General features: G+C 40.8%; 1 protein-coding gene across 9 annotated transcripts in view; it reads left to right on the top strand.

Moving 5' to 3' along the window:
- Window positions 1-23020, top strand: part of dab2ipb (DAB2 interacting protein b) — a 516250-nt gene that overhangs the window by 479888 nt on the left and 13342 nt on the right. For 8 of the 9 annotated variants that reach the window (XM_034193050.1, XM_034193047.1, XM_034193051.1 and 5 more), the window contains 3 exons: window positions 3040-3910; window positions 8310-8447; window positions 22076-22278. In XM_034193050.1, the coding sequence (XP_034048941.1) occupies window positions 3040-3910; window positions 8310-8447; window positions 22076-22278 (1212 nt within the window). The remainder of the gene's footprint in view (window positions 1-3039; window positions 3911-8309; window positions 8448-22075; window positions 22279-23020) is intronic. The other variant, XM_034193052.1, reaches the window with a different exon arrangement.

Below are 23020 nucleotides of genomic sequence, written 5' to 3'. Positions count from 1 at the left end.
AGCCAAAGATAACGATACGTCTTTGGGATGGTTATGAGTAATTTTTTCTCTAATAGTTAAAATTTTATTAGCAAAGAAAGTCATGAAGTCATTACTAGTTAAAGTTAAAGGAATACTCGGCTCAATAGAGCTCTGACTCTTTGTCAGCCTGGCTACAGTGCTGAAAAGAAACCTGGGGTTGTTCTTATTTTCTTCAATTAGTGTAGTTAGTAAGATGTCCTAGCTTTACAGACGGCTTTTTTATAGAGCAACAGACTCTTTTTCCAGGCTAAGTGAAGATCTTCTAAATTAGTGAGATGCCATTTCCTCTCCAACTTACGGGTTATCTGCTTTAAGCTGCGAGTTTGTGAGTTATACCACAGAGTCAGGCACTTCTGATTTAAAGCTCTCTTTTTCAGAGGAGCTACAGCATCCAAAGTTGTCTTCAATGAGGATGTAAAACTATTGACGAGATACTCTATCTCACTTACAGAGTTTAGGTAGCTACTCTGCACTGTGTTGGTATATGGCATTAGAGAACATAAAGAATCCTTCATCATATCCTTAAACCTAGTTACAGTGCTTTCTGAAAGACTTGTAGTGTAATGAAACTTATTCCCCACTGCTGGGTAGTCCATCAGAGTAAATGTAAATGTTATTAAGAAATGATCAGACAGAAGGGAGTTTTCAGGGAATACTGTTAAGTCTTCAATTTCCATACCATAAGTCAGAGCAAGATCTAAGATATGATTAAAGTGGTGGGTGGACTCATTTACATTTTGAGCAAAGCCAATTGAGTCTAATAATAGATTAAATGCAGTGTTGAGGCTGTCATTCTCAGCATCTGTGTGGTCTGAAAATTCACAGAGAAACTCACAGTAACGACCAGGTGGACGATAGATAATAACAAATAAAACTGGTTTTTGGGACTTCCAATTTGGATGGACAAGACTGAGAGTCAAGCTTTCAAATGAATTAAAGCTCTGTCTGGGTTTTTGATTAATTAATAAGCTGGAATGGAAGATTGCTGCTAATCCTCCGCCTCGGCCCGTGCTACGAGCGTTCTGGCAGTTAGTGTGACTCGGGGGTGTTGACTCATTTAAACTAACATATTCATCCTACTGTAACCAGGTTTCTGTAAGGCAGAATAAATCAATATGTTGATCAATTATTATATCATTTACTAACAGGGACTTAGAAGAGAGAGACCTAATGTTTAATAGACCACATTTAACTGTTTTAGTCTGTGGTGCAGTTGAAGGTGCTATATTATTTTTTCTTTTTGAATTTTTATGCTTAAATAGATTTTTGCTGGTTATTGGTGGTCTGGGAGCAGGCACCGTCTCTACAGGGATGGGGTAATGAGGGGATGGCAGGGGGAGAGAAGCTGCAGAGAGGTGTGTAAGACTATGACTATGAAATGAACCCAGTACTCATAAAAATTCAGTAAGGTATGTTGTAGAATAGAGTAGAGTAGAGCCACTTAGGTGCCTGGTCTTGAGAACCAGGGATGGTAGGTTGAAAAGCTTTTTTTTATCCCATGGGAACTCTCCCTACCCACCTAAGCGGCTCAAGAAAATGGACATCATGTATATAAGTGATATTTACACAATAAGGGTAATAAACAACATATACAAGAAATATAGTTGCTACATAATATTATAGGAGTTAGCTTCTAAAACCTAAATATTCACAAAGGAGAAGATTATATGTATACCTAGTCTGTAGACTAGCAGTAAAATTAAATTATAGCTAGTAGGCTAAGCTATAAATATTGTTATTTTATAAGAGAAATAGAAGCTATGATGTATATGTTTTAACTATGTATCTAATGTTCACCCTGCTAGCTTACTATAGGAAGACAAAATACATATTCTACATGCTTTCTAATGGAAACCCCTAACTTAGATACTATATGTTGATATCTATTAAAGAACCCATAAACTGAAGAATTATTAAAAATCTACACCATGTAAAATAAAAATGTAAATCACAAAAATAAGCTAACTATAGCTAGATGAGCTACCGTTAAATTAGCTGTTAATAAGCCAACCGTATCTTGCTAGCCAACAAGGTAAACAAAACAAGTAACTAGCGTATAAAATACAATAGCGTCGTTTAACCCTACAATAACGGTATTAACAAATACATATAACAAAAAATGTAAACAAAAGTGTGTATTAACGTTAGCTTCCCAAACAGAACAGAACTGACTATTTTGTGAGCTATGATAAACAGTGCTGCAGCCGGCTCAATAAGCTAACGTAGGTGTAAGGTTTAACTACTAGTACCCCACTCCTCCATTTTTATCACTAATATAATAATATAAAAAAAGAACAAGAAAAAGTTAAAGCGTGTTGAAATGTATATGGAGAGATGACATAAGTACCATAGTGAAAGGATATAGAGGTGGAACCGCTCCAGGCTAAACAGAGCTTGAGGCTCATGGCTGCAACAACATGTAGGCCAGGTTAGCCTTAAACTAGCTCGACGGAGAGGGATAAATTCCAGGTAATTAAGTTAAGGACTCATGACTCATGACTGTCAATCCAGATCACTGACTAATTGAAGTAATGGCATCCAAATGTGTCCAAAATGCAGTTTTTGACTAATTGTCTTCTACTTTTCTTGAGCTCATGACACAAGGTTCCCAGTTCAAGACCATCCAACCCCCATTTTCTATCTATAATCTGGGGTTGCCTCAGGAGGGGCATACAGTGTAAAACTTGTGCCAAATCAACATGTTGATTCATACTGGGTTTACTGTGGTGACACCAAGACTCCTAGAGGGGAGGTGATGGTCTAGTGGTTAAGCTGTTGGGCTTGGGACCAGAGGATCCTTGCCCCTTGGGCAAGGTCCTTAATCCCCTAGTTGCTCCTGGTGTGTAGTGAGCGCCTTGTGTGGCAGCACCCTCACATCGGGGTGAAAGTGAGGCATTATTGTAAAGCGCTTTGAGCTTCTGATGTAGATGGAAAAGTGCTATATAAATGCAGTCCATTTCCCAAGCAAAAAGAGAGAAGCCAAAACAAATTACTGTCTTCTTTTCTACTTTGTTTCAGATTGGTTGATTTCACCAGGTTACCTTCACCCACTCCAGAAAACAAGGACATATTCTTTGTGACAAGAAGCTCGGGGATCCAACCATCCCCTGCACGTAGTTCAAGCTATTCTGAGACCAATGAGCCTGACCTGGGCATAGCCAATGGCAGCAAGAGTCTATCCATGGTGGACCTACAAGACCCTCGCAGTCTGGACATTGGCTCAGCTCCCAGCACCTCAAATGGACTTGGTGATGGTGGAACCACTGCAGGTGGATGGCCGGTCAGAGCCGCACAGGGTAACATACCTGGAGGTCCCACACTGAGGAGGTCAGGACCGACCCCCACCACCCCAGGCACAGAAAGCACCCCAGGCCGACCTGTCCAGCTGCTAGCCCCACTGTCTTTTCAGAATCCAGTTTACCAGATGGCCGCATGCCTGCCCGTGTCGCCGCGAGGAATGACCGACTCTGGTTCAGAGTGTCATAGCTCTGTGAGTTCCCATAGCAACAATGAGGATGGTCCAACGGGTGGGAAGCCTACTTTCTTGAACCAATGCGGCGGCGGTGGTGGGAGTAGCGGGGATGAGTACAGCAGGCGCTCCGGGGAGTTCACCCGCCGACAGCTGTCACTCACAGAGGCGCAGCACCAGCCCAATGTCCCCAGACAGAACAGTGCCGGGCCACAGCGCAGGATAGACCAACCTCCACCTCAGAGTATCACTCGGGGACGCACTCCACCAAATCTGCTCAGTAGCGGACCCTACCCACGTCCCTCCTCTGGCAGCATAATGACATCGTCACCTGATTGGCCTACCACTCGGTTAAGACAGCAGTCGTCCTCTTCCAAAGGAGACAGTCCTGAGACCAAGCAGAGGGCACAGCACAAACAGGTAAGACAGCACACTGTCACCCAGAAAGGGTCAACTTTGGCGGAAGCTTCTTTCAGCTACATCATGGACGTTATCTGTGTTTTTCCTCAAGTTTTCATTGGGTGAAATTATGGCTGACATGTGTGGTTACACACAGATTGTGCACATTATGCCACGATATAGTTATTGCGTAATTACAGTGATTTGCTGAGATTGAAAATGATGTTAGCTCAGTTAGCATCATATTGACATCATGCACTTGTGCACATAAATAAAAAGGCAAGCGGCTGCACTGCTATGAAGAGCTTCATGTTTGTGGTAGTGTGTTTGGACACATACTCACTTTCCATGTCAGTTCTGCATTCTTGTGAATGCATTCACATGTAAATCAATACCCAAAATTCACATATCGCAACACTAGGCTGGAAAAAAATACATTCATAGCAGACATGGGGTCAAATACTTTGCATTGTATTTAAATACAAATACAAATACTTTAGATTTTCGAATTCCAAATACAAATACTTTGTACTTTTTCAAATACAAATACTTTCTATGAACTATAATCAACAAATCAACACAAAAACTGATAAACCGGTGACAATTTATTGTGAAAATAGCATGACCAAATACTATTGATAAGTAAAGGATTGAATGTTTTATCACAAATTCACTATTATAATATCACAGGCAATAATCAAACTGTCACAATCTATATTCAACACGGTGTCACAGAGATTCCCAAGTTTGAAAAGTATTTGAAAAAGTATTTGTAAAAGTATTTGGAAATACTTGGGATCGGCAATGTATTTGAAATACAAATACAAATACTTTGAATTCGAAATCAGAAAATATAAATACAAATACAAATACTCCAAAAAATATATTTAAGTATTTTCAAATACAAATACTTTTGTATTTGGCCCCATGTCTGATTCATAGCGATTATTCAAGATGAGTGGTGCTGGGAATTTTATATGAACCAGATGTACAACAGCGATGTGGGTTCCTCAGGGATCTGTTCTTGAGCCTCTCCTGTTTATTGTTTCAGACACTCCCCACATACAAACTAAAAGGTGGGTTTTAACTATAATTATGAAGACAACTAGAACAAGCAGCTAATTAGGATAAGGAGTTTGGCTACCAATATGAAGACCTGGATTCTGTTGCTGGTCTCACTACTACCACCAGCTGCAAGTCCGTACCAGCCTTGACCAGAAAGAGTCATCCACTTAAGAAAACACTGAAAATATATTCGTGGTTAGTTTTACCAAAGCCTGAGACATGAGTTTGATGTTTAAATTGTTGCACTGGCTTCCTGTCAGCCACAGATTGCATTTTAAAGTGCTGGTTTACAAAGCCATAAATGGTTTAGTCTAAAACACTTTTCCTGTGTTATAAACCATCCAGACTGCTTAAATCATTTGGCACTGGTCTGTTCACTGCTCCCAGGGTCACAACTAAACACAGGAAAGCACCATTTAGTTTTTGTGCATCTCTTATTCAAATCATTCCCCAGATAGCTTTCGGTCGATATCATTGTTGGACTAAAATCAAACTTTATTTGTAATTTCCTTGCTGAAATACTACTATCACCTTTTCAAAAAAACTACTCTATTTATATTTATAGGTGCTCTGTTTTGCCTCTTTTGTCTTTAAATTGCCTATATACTGGGTTTTATGCCTTAAATGCGATATCGTGTCTTTTTAAATGAATTCTGTTTCATAAAAATATCTGCCTTGCCTCATCGAAACATAACCTCTAGGAGCCTTCAGTTGATCAGGATCGACCATTAGATATATGAACACAGAGAGGGGAGCAGTGACCTAAAATTCAAATTTTACAATAAGTTCCTAAATCAATTAGCCTTTTGTTACTTATTTTCTCTTAAAAGCTTTATGCAACTCTGCAGGGGTTTTCTTTATCTGGTTCATGTATTACACCTCTGTTGGCTATGGTTGTGATGGGAGTTATGGAACATAATCAAACACAAGCTGTAGTTTTGTATAAATTGCAATTTTTATAATAAATTTCAGTGGAGTCTGAAAGCAAAAGTCATGTCATTTATCATGTCAAAAGTGGGTTTTTTTTTATTTCTTTTTAATTTTCAGTCTCAAACCCAGTCTTATTGCATAATAGGTGTACTTGTCAGATCCGAACAAGGCATCTCTTGTTATGGTTTATAGCAAATAAATATATGTTGTCCTGCTGATCAAGGGCAAGTACATATACTCCACTGATGGACAACAAAGCCAAATTTCGATCCTGATGGTGCCCGTTGTTACTCCTTGTGTAGCTTCAGACACACTGTAAACAAGAAAAGCAGTCAGGTTGCTGAGGTAACAAGCAGCGTGAGAGATATACATAAAAGTCTGTGCAAATCAATAAATGTGTCCTTGTATGGCCAGAGAAAAAACAGGTTTTTTTGCAGTTACACAAGCACTCAGGGTGAGCGTTATGTCATTGTTCTGCTGTAGGTCACATGGTATGGGCACCTGTTCTTCATTGTCCCAATTCTCCCAGTAGTCATCACAGTGAACATGCTGTTACTTTGCCTCGCCATTTTGTCCACCGCCACATTGTTTGGAATAGCAAGGTTGAAGCGTCTCCATTCTAAGCTATGTTCCACTTGAACGTGCTAGCTAGCTACTTTAGCCAGGTTCATGTCTTGCTAGATGATGACGTTCCTTCTGATGATGACCCCTGACTCACTCTGTTACCAGTGTTATGTGATGCCCTGACCTACCAGAGAATTGGCAAAACGGCTGCTACCAGAACCACGACCCCTCACCTGTCCGCAATGATGAATGAGTTGGGCAAGGCGATACATTCTCAGACCGTGTTAACCCTTGAACTCAGACATAAGTTGGAAAACATCTCAATGTAAAATAATGTACACCTTGCAAAGGAAGATGTCGAAGACCAGGGAATACACATAAATTGGATTTGGTCGGTCAGAGGAGCTGCAGATGTGTTTCTCTGCTTAACCCTATACATGGCAGGCTTATCAGCCTCTGAAGGTCAAAACACCCCACTGTTTTCCTCCAGAAGAATTTCTGTGGCCTTGCTGAACCATTCAGCTGCTCCTCTTATCTTTCTGCCCTCCCCTTCAATCTGATGTTCTCATGGCAACTCCGGACATTATGCACACACTGACAGAAACTGATGTAAACTCATCTCATCTGCTTACATGACGCACGCCACATCTGACTTCCACTTTTCAAATACAACTGATGACCACTATAAAGAAACAGGCCTAAATGAGAGTCAGTGAAGGGATCAGTAAAATTCTACCTAATCTAATCTAACCTAAACCCTCCAAAACAAGACCCTTGGAGCTTCATGTGGATTCATCTTTTCCAGAGATGAGGCTCCAAACATTCCCCCATCCCCTTCATACCATGCACTACCCTCCTGGGAGGCAGGTCTTGAGTTACTCTCATGGAGTTCAGAAACACATCATTTTAATTAAATTTATTTACATAGCATGAAACCATAGTTCACCCCAAGATGCTTCACATGCAGGGTTATGGTCTAACTTTACCAAACCCCCAGAGCAAGAACATCGGCAAATGTTTTTGGTATTTTGGCCAGGTTGTGGGACTTGGACTCCAACCACTAATCTAAAGTGAGGACTGGATTTCCTTGGTATTGTTATCTTTGAAGGATCCTTGGGTACCACTGGAATGAGTATGTTAAGAACATGATACAGCACAAAGGTGCCTCAGTGCTGAGGACCCCAGCACCCGGAGAAGGTCAAGGAGATGCCCACATTTCACATGGCTGTGGAAGATGGATGGTTCAACTCAAGAGGTGAGCATGGACCAGTTGTCTGCTGTGTGGTTACCAACCTGGACCCAAGATGGTTATGTGGTATGGTGGATGCAACACCACTGCATGCTCCCAGTTTGGTCTGGACCTACATTTTGCTAGTATTCCTTCAGACACTCATAAACAATCAGGTAAAACATGTAGAATCACCTGATGGGTGGTTCATAGGTGTGTAATATTAAAAGTTCTATTCCTGGGGAATTATTTTAATGAAACTCCACACTGCTGCTGTTCTTTCAGGTATTTCAGTGTTTCGAAAGACCTGTGAGAACATCGTACATTTCCTTAAATCTCCATTACCTGTGCAGTGACCAAACATTTAATCTCATTCCACTGCAGTTATAATTCTGATTGTGTAAACATATGTGTCGCGTAAATCGAGCTGCATGCTCCTGTGTTTGTGAGCGTTTGAACACATCCATTCCACCTGCTTTTAATCCGGCCCGTGTTAGTTTTCCACATGCATTCCAAGCTCAGTTCTTCTGTTGTGGCTTTGTGATTGCACCCTCCTCTTGCCCCGCCCCGTCACGTGCGCTCAGCTCATGTGTGGGTGTTTGTTTGTGTGTATGTGTGTGTTGGTTCCACTAGGCCCCCTCCCCAGTGAACCCCAGTGCGTTGGACCGCACAGCAGCCTGGCTGTTGAATATGAATGTGCAGTATTTAAACCATGAGGGGATGGAGTTCGAGTCACTGAGAAACAAAGAGGATCTGACTCAGGTGGAGAAGGTAACCTGCCTCCTAACCCCAGTCTTTAACATTTACCAGCCTGCCTGTCTTTCATCCAACACCTTCATTATGGTTCCACTTTAAAAAACTTCAACATCTCATTGGTTGTCTCTTAATTTCCCTCGTCAGAATCACTTCAACGCTAAAGCCTGGTACGTGCTTCTTTTGCCACATGGACACGGACGCAAATGGCTCCGGAACAGACTCATGGTTATTTCATGATGACGGGATTTATAGGATAAATCCGGCGTTGTCCAAATGGTTACGGGTTCAGTTGTAAAGCCCCGGTCACACGGCACTAGAAGGACAACAGAGTCCAAACGAAAGAAGAAATCTGGACTTTCGTTGACTTTCGGAGGCATCATTTAACCTTTATCCAGCTTCGTTCCTGCAGCTGGCGCTTCATCAGAATTTTGAAACTCTTAAAAAATTTGAACGAATACCGACGACAACCTCAATACGTCCGTATTCCGTTTTGCTTTCTTTCTTGATGGTTTCTCATTGTTTGCTTAGTTTTCGTAATGCTAGCGTTTCATTTGACTTTCGTCCAACTTCGTTCAACCTCCGAAGTCCGACGTGTTGAACAAGGGTTGGCGATATCTAAACGAATCAATAACTAAAGCTTCGACGAACTGAACAAAACATCCTAATGATTCGTACAAGTTTGGGACGAAAAAGCAACGTTTTCATTTAGAAACAATAGCGTTAAAAACATTTATCTTTTATTTACGCATGTTTCAACCATTTGTGGCCGGCCTGCATTTGTAGACACGTTGATTAGACAAACAAAATCTCTCACCTGTTATCAAGACAGACAAAATCCCGCACCTGTTATCAAGACAAACACAATCCCGCACCTGCTATCAAGACAAACACAATCCCGCACCTGCTATCAAGACAAACACAATCCCGCACCTGTTATCAAAACAAACACAATCCCGCACCTGCTATCAAGACAAACAGCATCCCGCACCTGCAAGTACTGCGGGCATGAGGACAAGGCCGGCTGCACTCGGTTTTATACCTACTTTCAGTCACCTCATCATGAATGTTTCATTTTGAATTTGTTTAAAGCGTCGAAGTTGACGTTGGCGTCATTTTTCTTTCGTTACTTTAATTTTTGTTTTGTTCCTTTTTTGCTCTTGATTTGCAGGCTTTTCGGTGATGGGAAAGGTGCAGTATCTTTCATTCACCTTTTTGACTTTATATCCTTCATTGAGCTATCACCGTGTGTCATGTGACCGCACCCTAAAGTAATATAATGTAGGTCCTGAGGTCCATTTGTGCCATTCCATATTCCTAGATTCCACAGCTTTAAACAGAGTCTATGACTCCCCTTGGTCAGGATGGCTGTCTAGTGCAAGGACACTGACAGGAATCAAACCCAGCAGGTCAGCATATTGATAGCCCAACTCCTTGTCCCACTTATCTACCTACGCTACAACTATCAAATCAAATCAATTTTATTTATATAGCGCCAAATCACAACAAACAGTTGCCCCAAGGCGCTTTATATTGTAAGGCAAGGCCATACAATAATTACGGAAAAACCCCAACGGTCAAAACGACCCCCTGTGAGCAAGCACTTGGCGACAGTGGGAAGGAAAAACTCCCTTTTAACAGGAAGAAACCTCCAGCAGAACCAGGCTCAGGCTCAACTATGAAACCTAATTCTAACTTCTGTATACATGCACATAAATATTTCCATGTTACTATGCATCACAGGGGACGTATGTTGACATAGCTTCACCAGTCATAAAGTTTTTCCAGAAATTACAAGATTTGGGGGCAAACCATTGTTTATGCTTGACATTGTGACATCAACATGCCATTTTTATCTATTTCCAGGTCATATTGAAGAAAACAATTGGAAAGAAACATTAGCTTACCAGTTACCATCACCTGTAGTTAGCATGACCACATGTACTAACCTTGGTGAGCATTTTCTTCAAGGCAAGCATTTATAAGTCAAATACTCCATGTCAGCATTGTAATTTACAATACAAATTGCAGTTTGCCCCAAACACTGAAACATACTTACTTCTAGAAACCCTTATTGCTACGAAGAGGTTCCTGGATGAGCCAACATGCATTTCAACATGCAGGATGCAATTCCTGTTGCATCCTGCACATGAAACAGGCTGAGTGTCTGAATTATTGCAACCACCAGAACACACATTTGCCAATTTGCTACTCCCACATTTCTGCCAATAAATGCAAAGCACATTTTATAGAGGAAAATAAAGCATTAGTGGAATTTGTAAGCACGCCTTCAAATAGGTTAAAATGGGGGGGAAAAAACCAGGGAAAATGTGATTCGGCATTGCAAATACAGAAACAAACCACATAAATATGATACTCAGCTTTATCTATCCATGAAGCCAGAGGACACACACCAATTAGCTAAACTGCAGGATTGTCTTACAGACATAAAGACATGGATGACCTCTAATTTCCTGCTTTTAAACTCAGATAAAACTGAAGTTATTGTACTTGGCCCCACAAATCTTAGAAACATGGTGTCTAACCAGATCCTTACTCTGGATGGCATTACCCTGACCTCCAGTAATACTGTGAGAAATCTTGGAGTCATTTTTGATCAGGATATGTCATTCAATGCGCATATTAAACAAATATGTAGGACTACTTTTTTGCATTTGCGCAATATCGCTAAAATTAGAAAGGTCTTGTCTCAGAGTGATGCTGAAAAACTAATTCATGCATTTATTTCCTCTAGGCTGGACTATTGTAATTCATTATTATCAGGTTGTCCTAAAAGTTCCCTGAAAAGCCTTCAGTTAATTCAAAATGCTGCAGCTAGAGTACTAACAGGGACTAGAAGGAGAGAGCATATCTCACCCATATTGGCCTCTCTTCACTGGCTTCCTGTTAATTCCAGAACAGAATTTAAAATTCTTCTTCTTACTTATAAGGTTTTGAATAATCAGGTCCCATCTTATCTTAGGGACCTCATAGTACCATATCACCCCAATAGAGCGCTTCGCTCTCAGACTGCAGGCTTACTTGTAGTTCCTAGGGTTTGTAAGAGTAGAATGGGAGGCAGAGCCTTCAGCTTTCAGGCTCCTCTCCTGTGGAACCAGCTCCCAATTCAGATCAGGGAGACAGACACCCTCTCTACTTTTAAGATTAGGCTTAAAACTTTCCTTTTTGCTAAAGCTTATAGTTAGGGCTGGATCAGGTGACCCTGAACCATCCCTTAGTTATGCTGCTATAGACTTAGACTGCTGGGGGGTTCCCATGATGCACTGAGTGTTTCTTTCTCTTTTTGCTCTGTATGCACCACTCTGCATTTAATCATTAGTTATTGATCTCTGCTCCCCTCCACAGCATGTCTTTTTCCTGGCTCTCTCCCTCAGCCCCAACCAGTCCCAGCAGAAGACTGCCCCTCCCTGAGCCTGGTTCTGCTGGAGGTTTCTTCCTGTTAAAAGGGAGTTTTTCCTTCCCACTGTCGCCAAGTGCTTACTCACAGGGGGTCGTTTTGACCGTTGGGGTTTTTCCGTAATTATTGTATGGCTTTGCCTTACACTATAAAGCGCCTTAGGGCAACTGTTTGTTGTGATTTGGCGCTATATAAATAAAATTGATTTGATTTGATAAATCCAACAGCATACTTTTTTCATGTATAGCAAATATTGCTGTAAGTGGCTTTTCAATTGTTTCTTCACTTCAGGCAGAACAAGAGCTCAGTTTCCAAAGAGCTTTTGCAGATTTCTGAATATTAAATGTAACACTGCCACCCAGTGGACACATTAATATATGTATAGGTTTGGGGGGAAAAAACACCACCCAGTCCACAAAAACTTGCGTTAATCGAAATACCAAATCCAGTGTTCATCTTCAATCCTTAGCATTGCTTGTTGGAGTAGCAATGAGAGGTGTTCGAGGTTCATTTGTCCAACTCAAGTCACCCCAGTCTTACCCACCGCTCCACCTTTTCATCCATTTTCAAGTTGGGCACTGACCAAGATGCCGACATTTGGGACTGCTCCGTTTGAGCTTCAAACCAGTGCCTCAGAACACCTATGACATAGAGGGTTTGTCCAGTACATCTACATAGTCTATGAAGTCACCTTCACCAGACATTTCTTCATGAACCTACCTGCCTTACAGCAAGGAAGACTGATTTGTAGCCACCTATGCACCAGCTTTTGATTTCATGCCTTTTTTCTGACATGCATGTTGCTTAGCGCGAGTCCATGACGCAAAAAGATGTGATTCTGTTTGGACGTGACCTGGACACAACTGCAGATGTGCAATTGAAGAAGCACATGAAGCGTTTGAGAGAGTTTGTTACTGAAGGAAAACGAGGAAATTTCTTTTGGTTGCGCTGACTACAAGATGTGTAACTCTAACAACAAGATAAATAAATAAAAGTGCTTTTGATACATTTCCACCAATAGCGTCACTCCCAACGTTTGTTCTCATCATTTCAAAAATGTGGCACTTCAACCTGGAATCGGTCCATGTACGAAGCACGTGCCAAACTTTACTGGAATACCTCTTATACCCCAATTTCTTGTTCTTACTGAACATTAAAAATAGCTACTAACTCTTAGATCAAAAGCAGAAGATGATATGCTTTTGTGTGTCTCTGCTTGTGAAAGTACACTATGGGTTCTGTCGCTTAAAGCTCCCATTTACATGGAATCGGTTTCCAGTCATGTTCTCAAACATTTGACACATCTAACAATGCACTTTCTGAAGACACTTTCTAAATATTTCCGAAAGACAATCGTGCAGTCCATAAGTATTTGGATAGTGATGCAATTTTTGTAATTATGTCCACCAAGGTCATAATAATATCATCAGCATTTATATATTTATTTAGTGGTCTCTCTTTTAGCAGGATTAAGTAAAAACTACTGTAATGATTTTGACAAAATTTTCACTACAGATAGATATTAGGGCATGGAAGACGCCACTGAATTTTGGAGGTGATCCGGATCCAGATTCTGGATCAAGATTTCACTTTATATAGGCTTTGAAGGATTACGTCAAAAATACTTTATGGATTTTCACCAAATTTGCACCACAGGTGGACATCAGAAATCTTGGATTGCTCTTGTTTTGCATGTGTACACCACCACAGTGGAGCTGTTATTAGGAATTGTACAAGCTCTATATAGGACAATTCTTCATACAAGTCATCACTTTTACAGCCCACTTTCTTAACTCAGTCAGGGGATGGATACATGGAATGTCCAAGTTGCTGAATAGGTCTTGGGCTTTATTTACCTCTATCGTTAACAAATACATGGTACTGTTTGTAAATCTGTCTGCAGGAGGCATTTCTAAATAACTGTATGACTGGGGAAGGGGAAGACTAGTGAGGGAAGCCATCAAGACACAAATAGCAGTTCTGAAGGAGTTAAGGGGTTCTGTTTATGTTTCTGCACCACCAGTTGATACGTCATAGTGAAGTAGTGCAGAGAAAGGCTGTCTTAAAAAAAAAAAAAAAGACTACAGCTACAGTTTGCCAAAAGGTATATGGCCTCAATTGAATGTTTTCTTGTATTAGAATCTTTCTCTGCTCCACTCCACCATGAAGCTGTGAAATGGTGACACAAATGAAAATAGTTTCCCCAAACCCCAGTTTGTCCACTCACATCCACAGCAACCTATAAATCCTTTAGAGTTGTCATAGGTGTCTTGGTGGCTTCCCTCACCAGTCTCTTTATTGCGTGGTCACTCACTTTTTGGGAAATGCTGACTCTACACAGATTTACCACTATGCTGTTTGTACTACTTAATGGCTGACTAAATGAAGTCCAAAACATATTTTGGTGATTTAGAAATGTTCATGTATCCATCTCATGATGTTACCAAAGGAAAACTGGCTGTAAAAGTGATGATTTGTATTAATAATAATCCTATATATTTATTTTATCCACTTAATTATGTGCTCTGAAAATGCAAGAGTGCGTAACAATGGGTGTAATTCTTGATAGAACTCCACTGTTGTGGTACACAAAGGTCAAATTTGTGGCATTGCAAAAGTTGCATCACAGTCCAAATCTAACTTTAAGACATTTGCTTCTTTTAACAATGTCTTTTATGCACAAGTTAACGCCTGCTGTTTCGGATTCAAGCGCCCAGCCCCGCTGTGTGCATGTGCGTTTGTCGGTAGTCGTGTTTGAGCTTCTGCGTGTGCCAGAAAAATAATATTAAGGGGGCAATGAGTTTATCACAGGGCCCCCCCCCACAAAAAAAAGTGCGCACCGGAGGGGACGTGCCTCTGAGCGTGCGTATTGAATTGGGTACGCTCTTGGAAAGCTTGTGTATTTAGGCTACACCGTTGTAAGAAACTGACTAAGAGTAAAGAGTGATGACAGTATTTTTTTAATTATTATTTGAACGTATAGACCCTCGGTCAAGTGATCTCCTGCATACCACAGAGCCGGTGTTCTGTCAAGATGAGGTGCGCCAGCTTTCGACAATCTGAGCTGTGACGTACCTTCACGTTGTCCAATAGGAACGACGCGTCGGGCCAAAACACAGAAGACTCCGATTGGTGCAGAAACCACTGATCTGTACATTTTTCTGAAGAAAAATCATTGGAAATGTTTTGTTGTTGTTGTTGTTTGTTACCTCAAAATTTCTGATTACTGTTAAAAAAAAGTTTAGAACACTTAATAAAATAGCTAAATAAATCAATAAATGGTTCTGTATAAACCTTTCATCTGTAAATTAAAACCACCTGTTATTTCAGATTAGATAATTTCTTGTTTAACATAAGGAACATCAGACATTTATTTTTAAACAAATAACATAACATGGAAACTTGTATATTTTTTAAGTCTGGTAGATTATTTATATCTCATTTCAACCAGAAAAACAAACACTAAATAAATACAAATGTTTATTATAAATGCAACAGGAAATAATTTAACAGTGACTGCAGTGTGATTGTAAAGTAGGATTTCTGTGACATAAACCTCATGATGTTTTTTATATATAGTCATTTAAACTTGTAATTTATTGGCAAAATATGTAATTAATTGCCTTTAATGTTATCAGGACAGAGTCATTTCTAAAATATGAATGTGAGCATAATAAGTGGAGAGCTTCTACTTGTGCAAATGTCTTTTGGCTTTGATTCGTGGACATTTTTAATGATCCGTTCATTTATTTCTAAAAAATAATAAAATAGTTGCTGTTCAAAGAGCCTTTTATTTAGAAGCAGGTGATGTTCTGCTGGAACTTCTCGGGACCAGATGGTCTCTTCTGCAGCTTTGAACTCTGGTGGTGTTGCTGAAGACACTTTTGTCCTATTTTGAAGAGCAGAGATGTTTTCTTTCGACTGGACTTCGTGGTGTTCAGCTCATCAATGGAAGTTTGGTTGTCTGCACAGCAAATGTTCCTGATTGGGACAAATAAAAATATTTCTTTAAATATAAAGAAACACTAAACAGTTTATATATAAAAAGGGAGGGAAAAAAAGGCAAAAAAAAAACGCCTGAAAAAATAAGTTATTTAAAGTTGAGCTTTTGTGGTGTCTGAAAAAAGCTGTAGCTTTATTTGGTAAAAATAAGAAAGACTGAACCATCTACAAATTAAAGCGTTCACTCAGATCAACAGTGCTAAAAGGCTAATCTAACGTTAGCCGATCAATAAACCTTCACAGCAGTGCAGAAAAGTCACATTTTATTTTTACATTATTCTCACCTCGATAAAGCTGCAGAACTAAACTCCGTTGGGCAAACTGGGACTTCGCATATATCCAAAAAGTGGGAGATTTCGGACTGAGTGGGCTTGCTCCATCACCCCGGCTGCCTTCCTCACTCTGCCCAGGAATGATGCCTGAAGGCCGGCTTCTCCGTGCGGGTCGGCCCGCTGTCGCGGTTCGATCGATATCCCACCAAGTCATCAGTCCTCCCTCGGTCGCCGTCACGCCGAAAAGTAGCTGAAAAAAAGCTTCTCCATGCAGGGTGATGGGAGAATCGTTCTACTGCTGTTTTTTAAAGCTTTTTTGTGGTTCAGTCGACCCAAATTCAAGATGGCGATCGCTGAACTTTTTTCAGGTTGTGGAAATGGCCAGAGTGTGACATGGCCGCAATCTCTGCCCACTTGCCGCTTCCGAAGCGACGCGTCTGACGTCACCGGTCTGGCGTTACGAAGCGTTAAAGCGTCGCGCTGAAGTTTGCAGTGTGAAAGGCCCTTGACACTGCTTGAATAAATCGAGCTTGCCCTCTGTCGCACTGACAAGCGCAACCCTCAACCTATCAAATCGCTTGAACACAGACACACGCCGTATCCGTTTGTTTTAAAATTAATTACTTTAGTTAATTAATTTGGTTTGTTAAATACGTGATATTATTGAATAACTAATATTTTGCTATATTTTCCAGTATTTCTTTTTCTTTTTTTATTTTTTGATAACTCTAACATCCGAGGGGGTGAGGTTGATGACGTGAGGGGGCGTTGCCCCCAAACGCCCCCTCATGGCGCCGGGTCTGGCGTGTGCGCGCGCATGACTTTGAAAGAGACGAAGAACGAAAGAGGCTTTTTGTTGCTCTTTCTGCCTTTGTTCCTTTACAACCGTTCACCCTCGGCTTCGCTTCCACACTTTGATTGGCTGCCATAAACTCAATAACCACCCCCCCAATCTATAATGAATGCAAACCTGTCATCCAAACATAGCTGATACTTTATGGAAGCCGGTGACTCAAGGCAGGCCGAGCAACCAAAGAAGGCAATAACTCCAGTCCAACAAAGAAGCTGCAGATGTCTTAAAATAGCAAAATGAGAATCGGGATTAGGAAACAGCGCCGGCTCCAGATAACATCCCAGATAACAGCCTTAATCAGCTGAACCATGTAGTAATTAAAGCACTTTATTTTGTGTGGCCCCACATGTTTAAGGGACCAAAACTAATTGGATGATTGGCTGTAGAGCTGGTTCTCAACCGGGTGTGTTATTCCCTCATTACGCCACTGACGCATCAGCAAATAAAATGCAGTTATTTTGTAAGAGTTACACATGTAACCGGTGAGTTGTGCATCGCCACTGTGTTTGATTTTGGATTTCCTGCAGAGCTGATGTTTTGATCTCTAACCTGTCATCAAATGAAAAGAAAACCGTATCTCCGGCTACCGTCTCTAATGGTACTTGAAATTGTGAATGAGATGAGAACTAAGTATTCTTAAAATAAAATGAGAACTGAAAAGAAAACAGTATCTTTAGATTTACTGCCATTTACTGGAGAACAAATAAACAAGCAAATACGAATAACAATGTGGCCCACAATCCAAACATCTCACAATTCTTAATGACCAAAAATAATCAGTCTTTGGGTCTGATTGATTGAAATTACACAAAAACAAACCCAAATAATAATATAAAAAAAGCTGTAGGGCAATTCCACGGTGACTGACGTTACATTCAGAGAGGAAGCAGGCCTTTTTGAAGGGAGCAGGACTTAAAACATACAGCCCCTGAGTGTTCCTATGTTGTAGAAGACATAATAGGGACAAGGTCTACTTGGTAGGGGAGGAAACTGTTGGTGCTTAGTACAAGTTGGTGGTACTCAATACTATCGGTGCGATTCAACTCTATGATGGTGGACAACAGAGACAAAATTACAAAAATGGTCATTGTCCAAATACATATGGACTCGACTAGAGTATGTTACCAATTGCCAAGATCCCCAAATGTTAAAAAAGAAAGAAAATAAAAAAGATCAGGTGCAGATGATATTTATGCTTTGTAACTTCCTTCTAAAGAAGCTTGACACCACGATGTCCAGGAGAACAGAGGAGAGAAGATGTGGGTTGGAAGGAGGGAGCAAAGGTGAAGGTTTCTGGAGCAGAGAGTTGATTTATGGTACATTTGAGAGAAAAGGGCATGGAATGAGATTTGCAGTCACACATACAAGATATGTCATTTATTATCAGGGGATTTAAGGAAAATAGCAGGGGAGGAGGAGAGGAAAAAAGCAGAGGTGATGATGAGTCTATTTATTAAGATCGCTTTTCCTCCTGGGAGGTTGTGGCGATAGTGGAACTGTCACAGTGTTAGAGAGGAGAGTGATGTGGGAAAATAAGCAGAAGGTGACATGGATAGATAAATCATCAAAAGTTCAGATCATTCAGGTTCTGAGGGTTACTTTCATTGTTTATTTGAGTAATGAGGAAGAGGAGAATGGTGCGGATATAACACACATTAACCATGTATCTGCCACAACCAGGTGAACCGGAGGTATCACCTTAACCTCCAAATGAAGCACCTGTGTGCTGCATCTCACTCAGAGAAACACACCATATGTCTAATTCAACAGTATCCAAGGATCCCCCTAAGAGACCGAATACTAAAGACGCCCACTTGTCAATCGATGGTGCTGAAAAATCAGGCTAACTTGGAAGTGCCGAAGTTCGCAAACCCTTGAATGGCCATTTGAGGGTGACTCCAAAAGCGAGTCACCTCTCGTCGACACCCATGTTAAAATCTTCAGCAACAAATACATTTAGCGACTGGTTAAAAAAAATGGGTTTGATCTCTTTCTTAACATGTTGTTATGAATTGTTACAAAAATCTGAGATAACGTGTGTAATACAGTATGTATGGTTAATTAACGGAACATTTAAGACTTGAAGACTTTTGAGCGGAATTTTAATATTATTTATGTCATCTTTCAATGACTTCCTAGTCTCATGAATCGGAAGTGTACCATGTTTCCCAGACTATGAGTCGTACCTGAGTATTAATTCAAAAATGCATCACGAAGATGTCAAGACGCATTTGTTTAAAAATGACATTTATTTTTGAAACTGCTGTTTCATGCAGTAATAAGCAAAATGAATTTGATAAGAGAATGCCTTATTTCTATAAAAAAAAAAATGTAACATTAGCCAGCAGAAGCTAATGGGCTAATTAGTATAACTCAGATTCACAAAGAAAACAAGAGTAAACTGCTTCTTGTTGCCACTAAACAGACAAAATTCTCAAAGCAGCTCTAAACATCTGCATGTTTAACTAAATAAATGTAAATCAACTTTTTAAATTGCTAACACATTTTTACAGTAGTATTGTCATCCTTACCTTAGCCTAGCCATCCTCCTCATTGTTGTCTGTTCCACAAAGTACAAACAAGTGGATTGCTGAGTAGTTTATACAGTCTTTTTTTTTCCTCAAGAGCTTGGTCTTTCAGTTTGAAAGCATGGTTTATTAATTTCCCTTTCGCCAAGGCTGTGTCTCAATTTGACATCTGCACCCTTTTAAGAGTGTGCTCCATGAAACTTCAGGCTTCAGCCCTTTAGACACAGCAGAGGCTGGAACAAGTCATTTTGAAATGAGATGGTCTAGCCCACATAGCATTTTGCTATTGTGTCATAAGCTTTCACCTCTACTAACACCTGTCGCCTGCCAACCTTGACAGCTGTACACACCAAGCTAGCATAGTGAGTGCAACCCGCAGTTTAAAAAGCATATCCTTCTCATTCAGATCTTCTTCTTGTACTTTTTGATTTACTAGCTGCTATAGAGTGTGGATCACACCTCATCCCATCACCTCATTCACATCAGTGTACAGGAGGAGCTTTTCATGAATGTAGACAGTGCCATCTTGTGGCTGTAGATGATAGTGCAAGATCTTTTGACACATACAGTAGCTGATATTTTCACTTTGTAAAACAACAGACGTGATGTTAATTTCAATAACTTAAAATTATAACCATAAGTCAAAACTGTCTGCCTGTGCAAGACTCCAGTGAAATGACCAGCAGGTCTCTATGGTGTGAAGAGAAATTATCTTTTTTTTTAATTTCTCCCTCTTCCTTTCTCTGTGGTAGCCAGCTCTCCTCTGCCTGTAGAGAATAGAGCTCTATCATTCATAGCTGTCTGTCTTGTACAAAACATGTAACAGACAGGCATTAAAATCATTGATTTCAGACTTTACAAATGTTTTTAACTGTTAAGCTTTATTCACTATGCCCACAAAAATATGTTAGTGGTCTAAAAGTTATCGGAACTAAATTTATCGGAAACTAAGTGGGCCGCTGATTTAGCTGGAAAGCTAATCCGCTAATGAAAATGTTAGCTTCGATAATTAGCGGATTAGCAGAACTGTGCCCACCACTGGTTAGCCACAGTCCGGCATACCGGGAAGCAACTCCAGGTGTAGAGACGCTGCCTTGGTCAGGGGCAAAGAAAGGACCAGACCCGAATTAGAACAAGACAAAGAACTGAGCATGGTTGGAATCGAACCCCAAACCTTCTTGCTGTGAGGCAAGAGCGCTAAACAGTGAGCCACTGTACAAATTGAACAGAGTAATCTTCTAAAAGCTTTATTTGAAGTTGCTGGTACTCGCCTTCCAGCAACAAGTGGACTAAAACTTCTTGTCAAAGAGAGTGACATTTGCTTCTTGCACCTTTTCAGCTAACCTTCAGAAAACCAAAGGTTCCTGCGAGAAATTGCATTATCTTATAAGACTTTCTGTAGGCGGACAAAAGGTTCTTGCACAAACTTGGTGTTGGGTAATGTCCTGGAGTCCAGCAACTTGTGTGCCTTTATTGGTGAGGACCTTCACTTTGTAGACAAGGCTGTGATTGTTGCAGCACTTGAGAGTCTGAGTGAGCAGTCGGAGTGTCTGGGTTTGTTATTGGCAGTTTGCACTTAAGCACAGTACCCAAATCGTCTAAACACTTAGTATATTTGTGATTGGAGAAACTATGTATAGGACTATGTTTGTCAGTTGCTTTACCAGCAACTGCTTCAGGATAGATTGGCACAACAAAGGACTTGGTCAGAAAGACCTAGTCAGCTGCAGTTTTCCAAAAGGCACCGGGATGACTTGAACCTAGATTTCATAACTACATCCGCCAAGGACATAATAAAATCATTTATTTATTTGTCTTTTAGCAGGATTATGTCAAAACTACTGCTCAGATTTTGATGACATTAGATATTAGATGATGGAAGCCTCCATTAAATTGTGGCGGTGATCCAGATCTGGATTCTGGATTAAGATTTCACTTTATATAGGCTTTGAAGGATTACATCAAAACTATTTAATGGATTCTCACCAAATTAGCACCACAGATAGATATTAGATGATGGAAGCCTCCATGAAATTGTGGCGGTGATCCAGATCCAGATTCTGGATTAAGATTTCACTTTATGTAGGTTTTGAAAGTTTACATCAAAACTATTTAACAGATTCTCACCAAATTTGCACCACAGATAGACATTAGGACATGGAAGACTCCACTGGATTTTGGAGATGATCCAGATCCGAATTGGTGGACGTAACATCTCAGATCGCTCTTGTATTTTGGTTGTTTTCAGTACAATCACTGGGGTGGTGGAGATCATTGTCATCCGGGTCGCACTGTCAGAGATTAGCCATGTGTTACATCTAGGACCACATCAACTAACCCAAAATGTTTGGGCCAAGTCAGCCTAGATTGTAAATGGAGCCCGTGCCAGTGGCTTTGATGGAATGTTGAATGATCGGGAGAGTATGGCCAGTGCTGAAGGGCTGTTGGAGAAGACTTGTCTGTTTTCTTCATCTGTGCTAATGAGCGTGAGGTCGTGCAAAAAGGGCTAATGATTATCACGATTATGACAGCAGCCATGATGACAACAACGACATCTTCCTCTGTCATTTCAGTATCAGCAGGAGATCACGGTGCTGCAGGAGAAGCTACGCGTGTCTGTGCAGAAGCTCGAGGAGTACGAGGCCCAGCTAAAGGGTCAGGATGAACAAGCACAGAAAGTGCTGATGGACTACCAGGCCAGGCTGGAGGAGTCTGAGGAGCGACTGCGCAGACAGCAGGATGACAAGGACCTCCAGATGAAGAGCATCATCAGCAGGTTTGGAGCTGCTCTTCATGGAAAAAAAAAAGCCATCTGAGAACAAGAAGCTGCTTTGTTCAAGCTCATACAACATTTAACAGTCTTATCAATCAACTCAATCAATCAACTTTTTTCTTATATAGCGCCAAATCACAACAAACAGTTGCCCCAAGGCGCTCCATATTGTAAGGCAAGGCCATACAATAATTATGAAAAACCACAACGGTCAAAACGACCCCCTATGAGCAAGCACTTGGCAACAGTGGGAAGGAAAAACTCCCTTTTAACAGGAAGAAACCTCCAGCAGAACCAGGCTCAGGGAGGGGCAGTCTTCTGCTGAGACTGGTTGGGGCTGAGGGAAAAAACCAGGAAAAAGACATGCCGTGAAGGGGGGCAGAGATCGATCACTAATGATTAAATGCAGAGTGATGCATACGGAGCAAAAAGAGAAAGAAACAGTGCATCATGGGAACCCCCCCACAATCTATGTCTAAAGCAGCATAACCAAGGGATGGTCCAGGGTCACCTGATCCAGCCCTAACTATAAGCCTTAGCGAAAAGGAAAGTTTTAAGCCTAATCTTAAAAGTAGAGAGGGTGTCTGTCTCCCTGATCTGAATTGGGAGCTGGTTCCACAGGAGAGGAGCCTGAAAGCTGAAGGCTCTGCCTCCCATTCTACTCTTACAAACCCTAGGAACTACAAGTAAGCCCGCAGTCTGAGAGCGAAGCGCTCTAATGGGGTAATATGGTACTACGAGGTCC

The sequence above is a fragment of the Thalassophryne amazonica genome, chromosome 17 (assembly GCF_902500255.1).
Source record: "Thalassophryne amazonica chromosome 17, fThaAma1.1, whole genome shotgun sequence".
Classification (NCBI taxonomy): Eukaryota; Metazoa; Chordata; class Actinopteri; order Batrachoidiformes; family Batrachoididae; genus Thalassophryne; species Thalassophryne amazonica.
The sequence above is the reverse complement of the archived record's forward strand: the minus strand, read 5'-3'. Positions and strand labels throughout refer to the sequence as shown.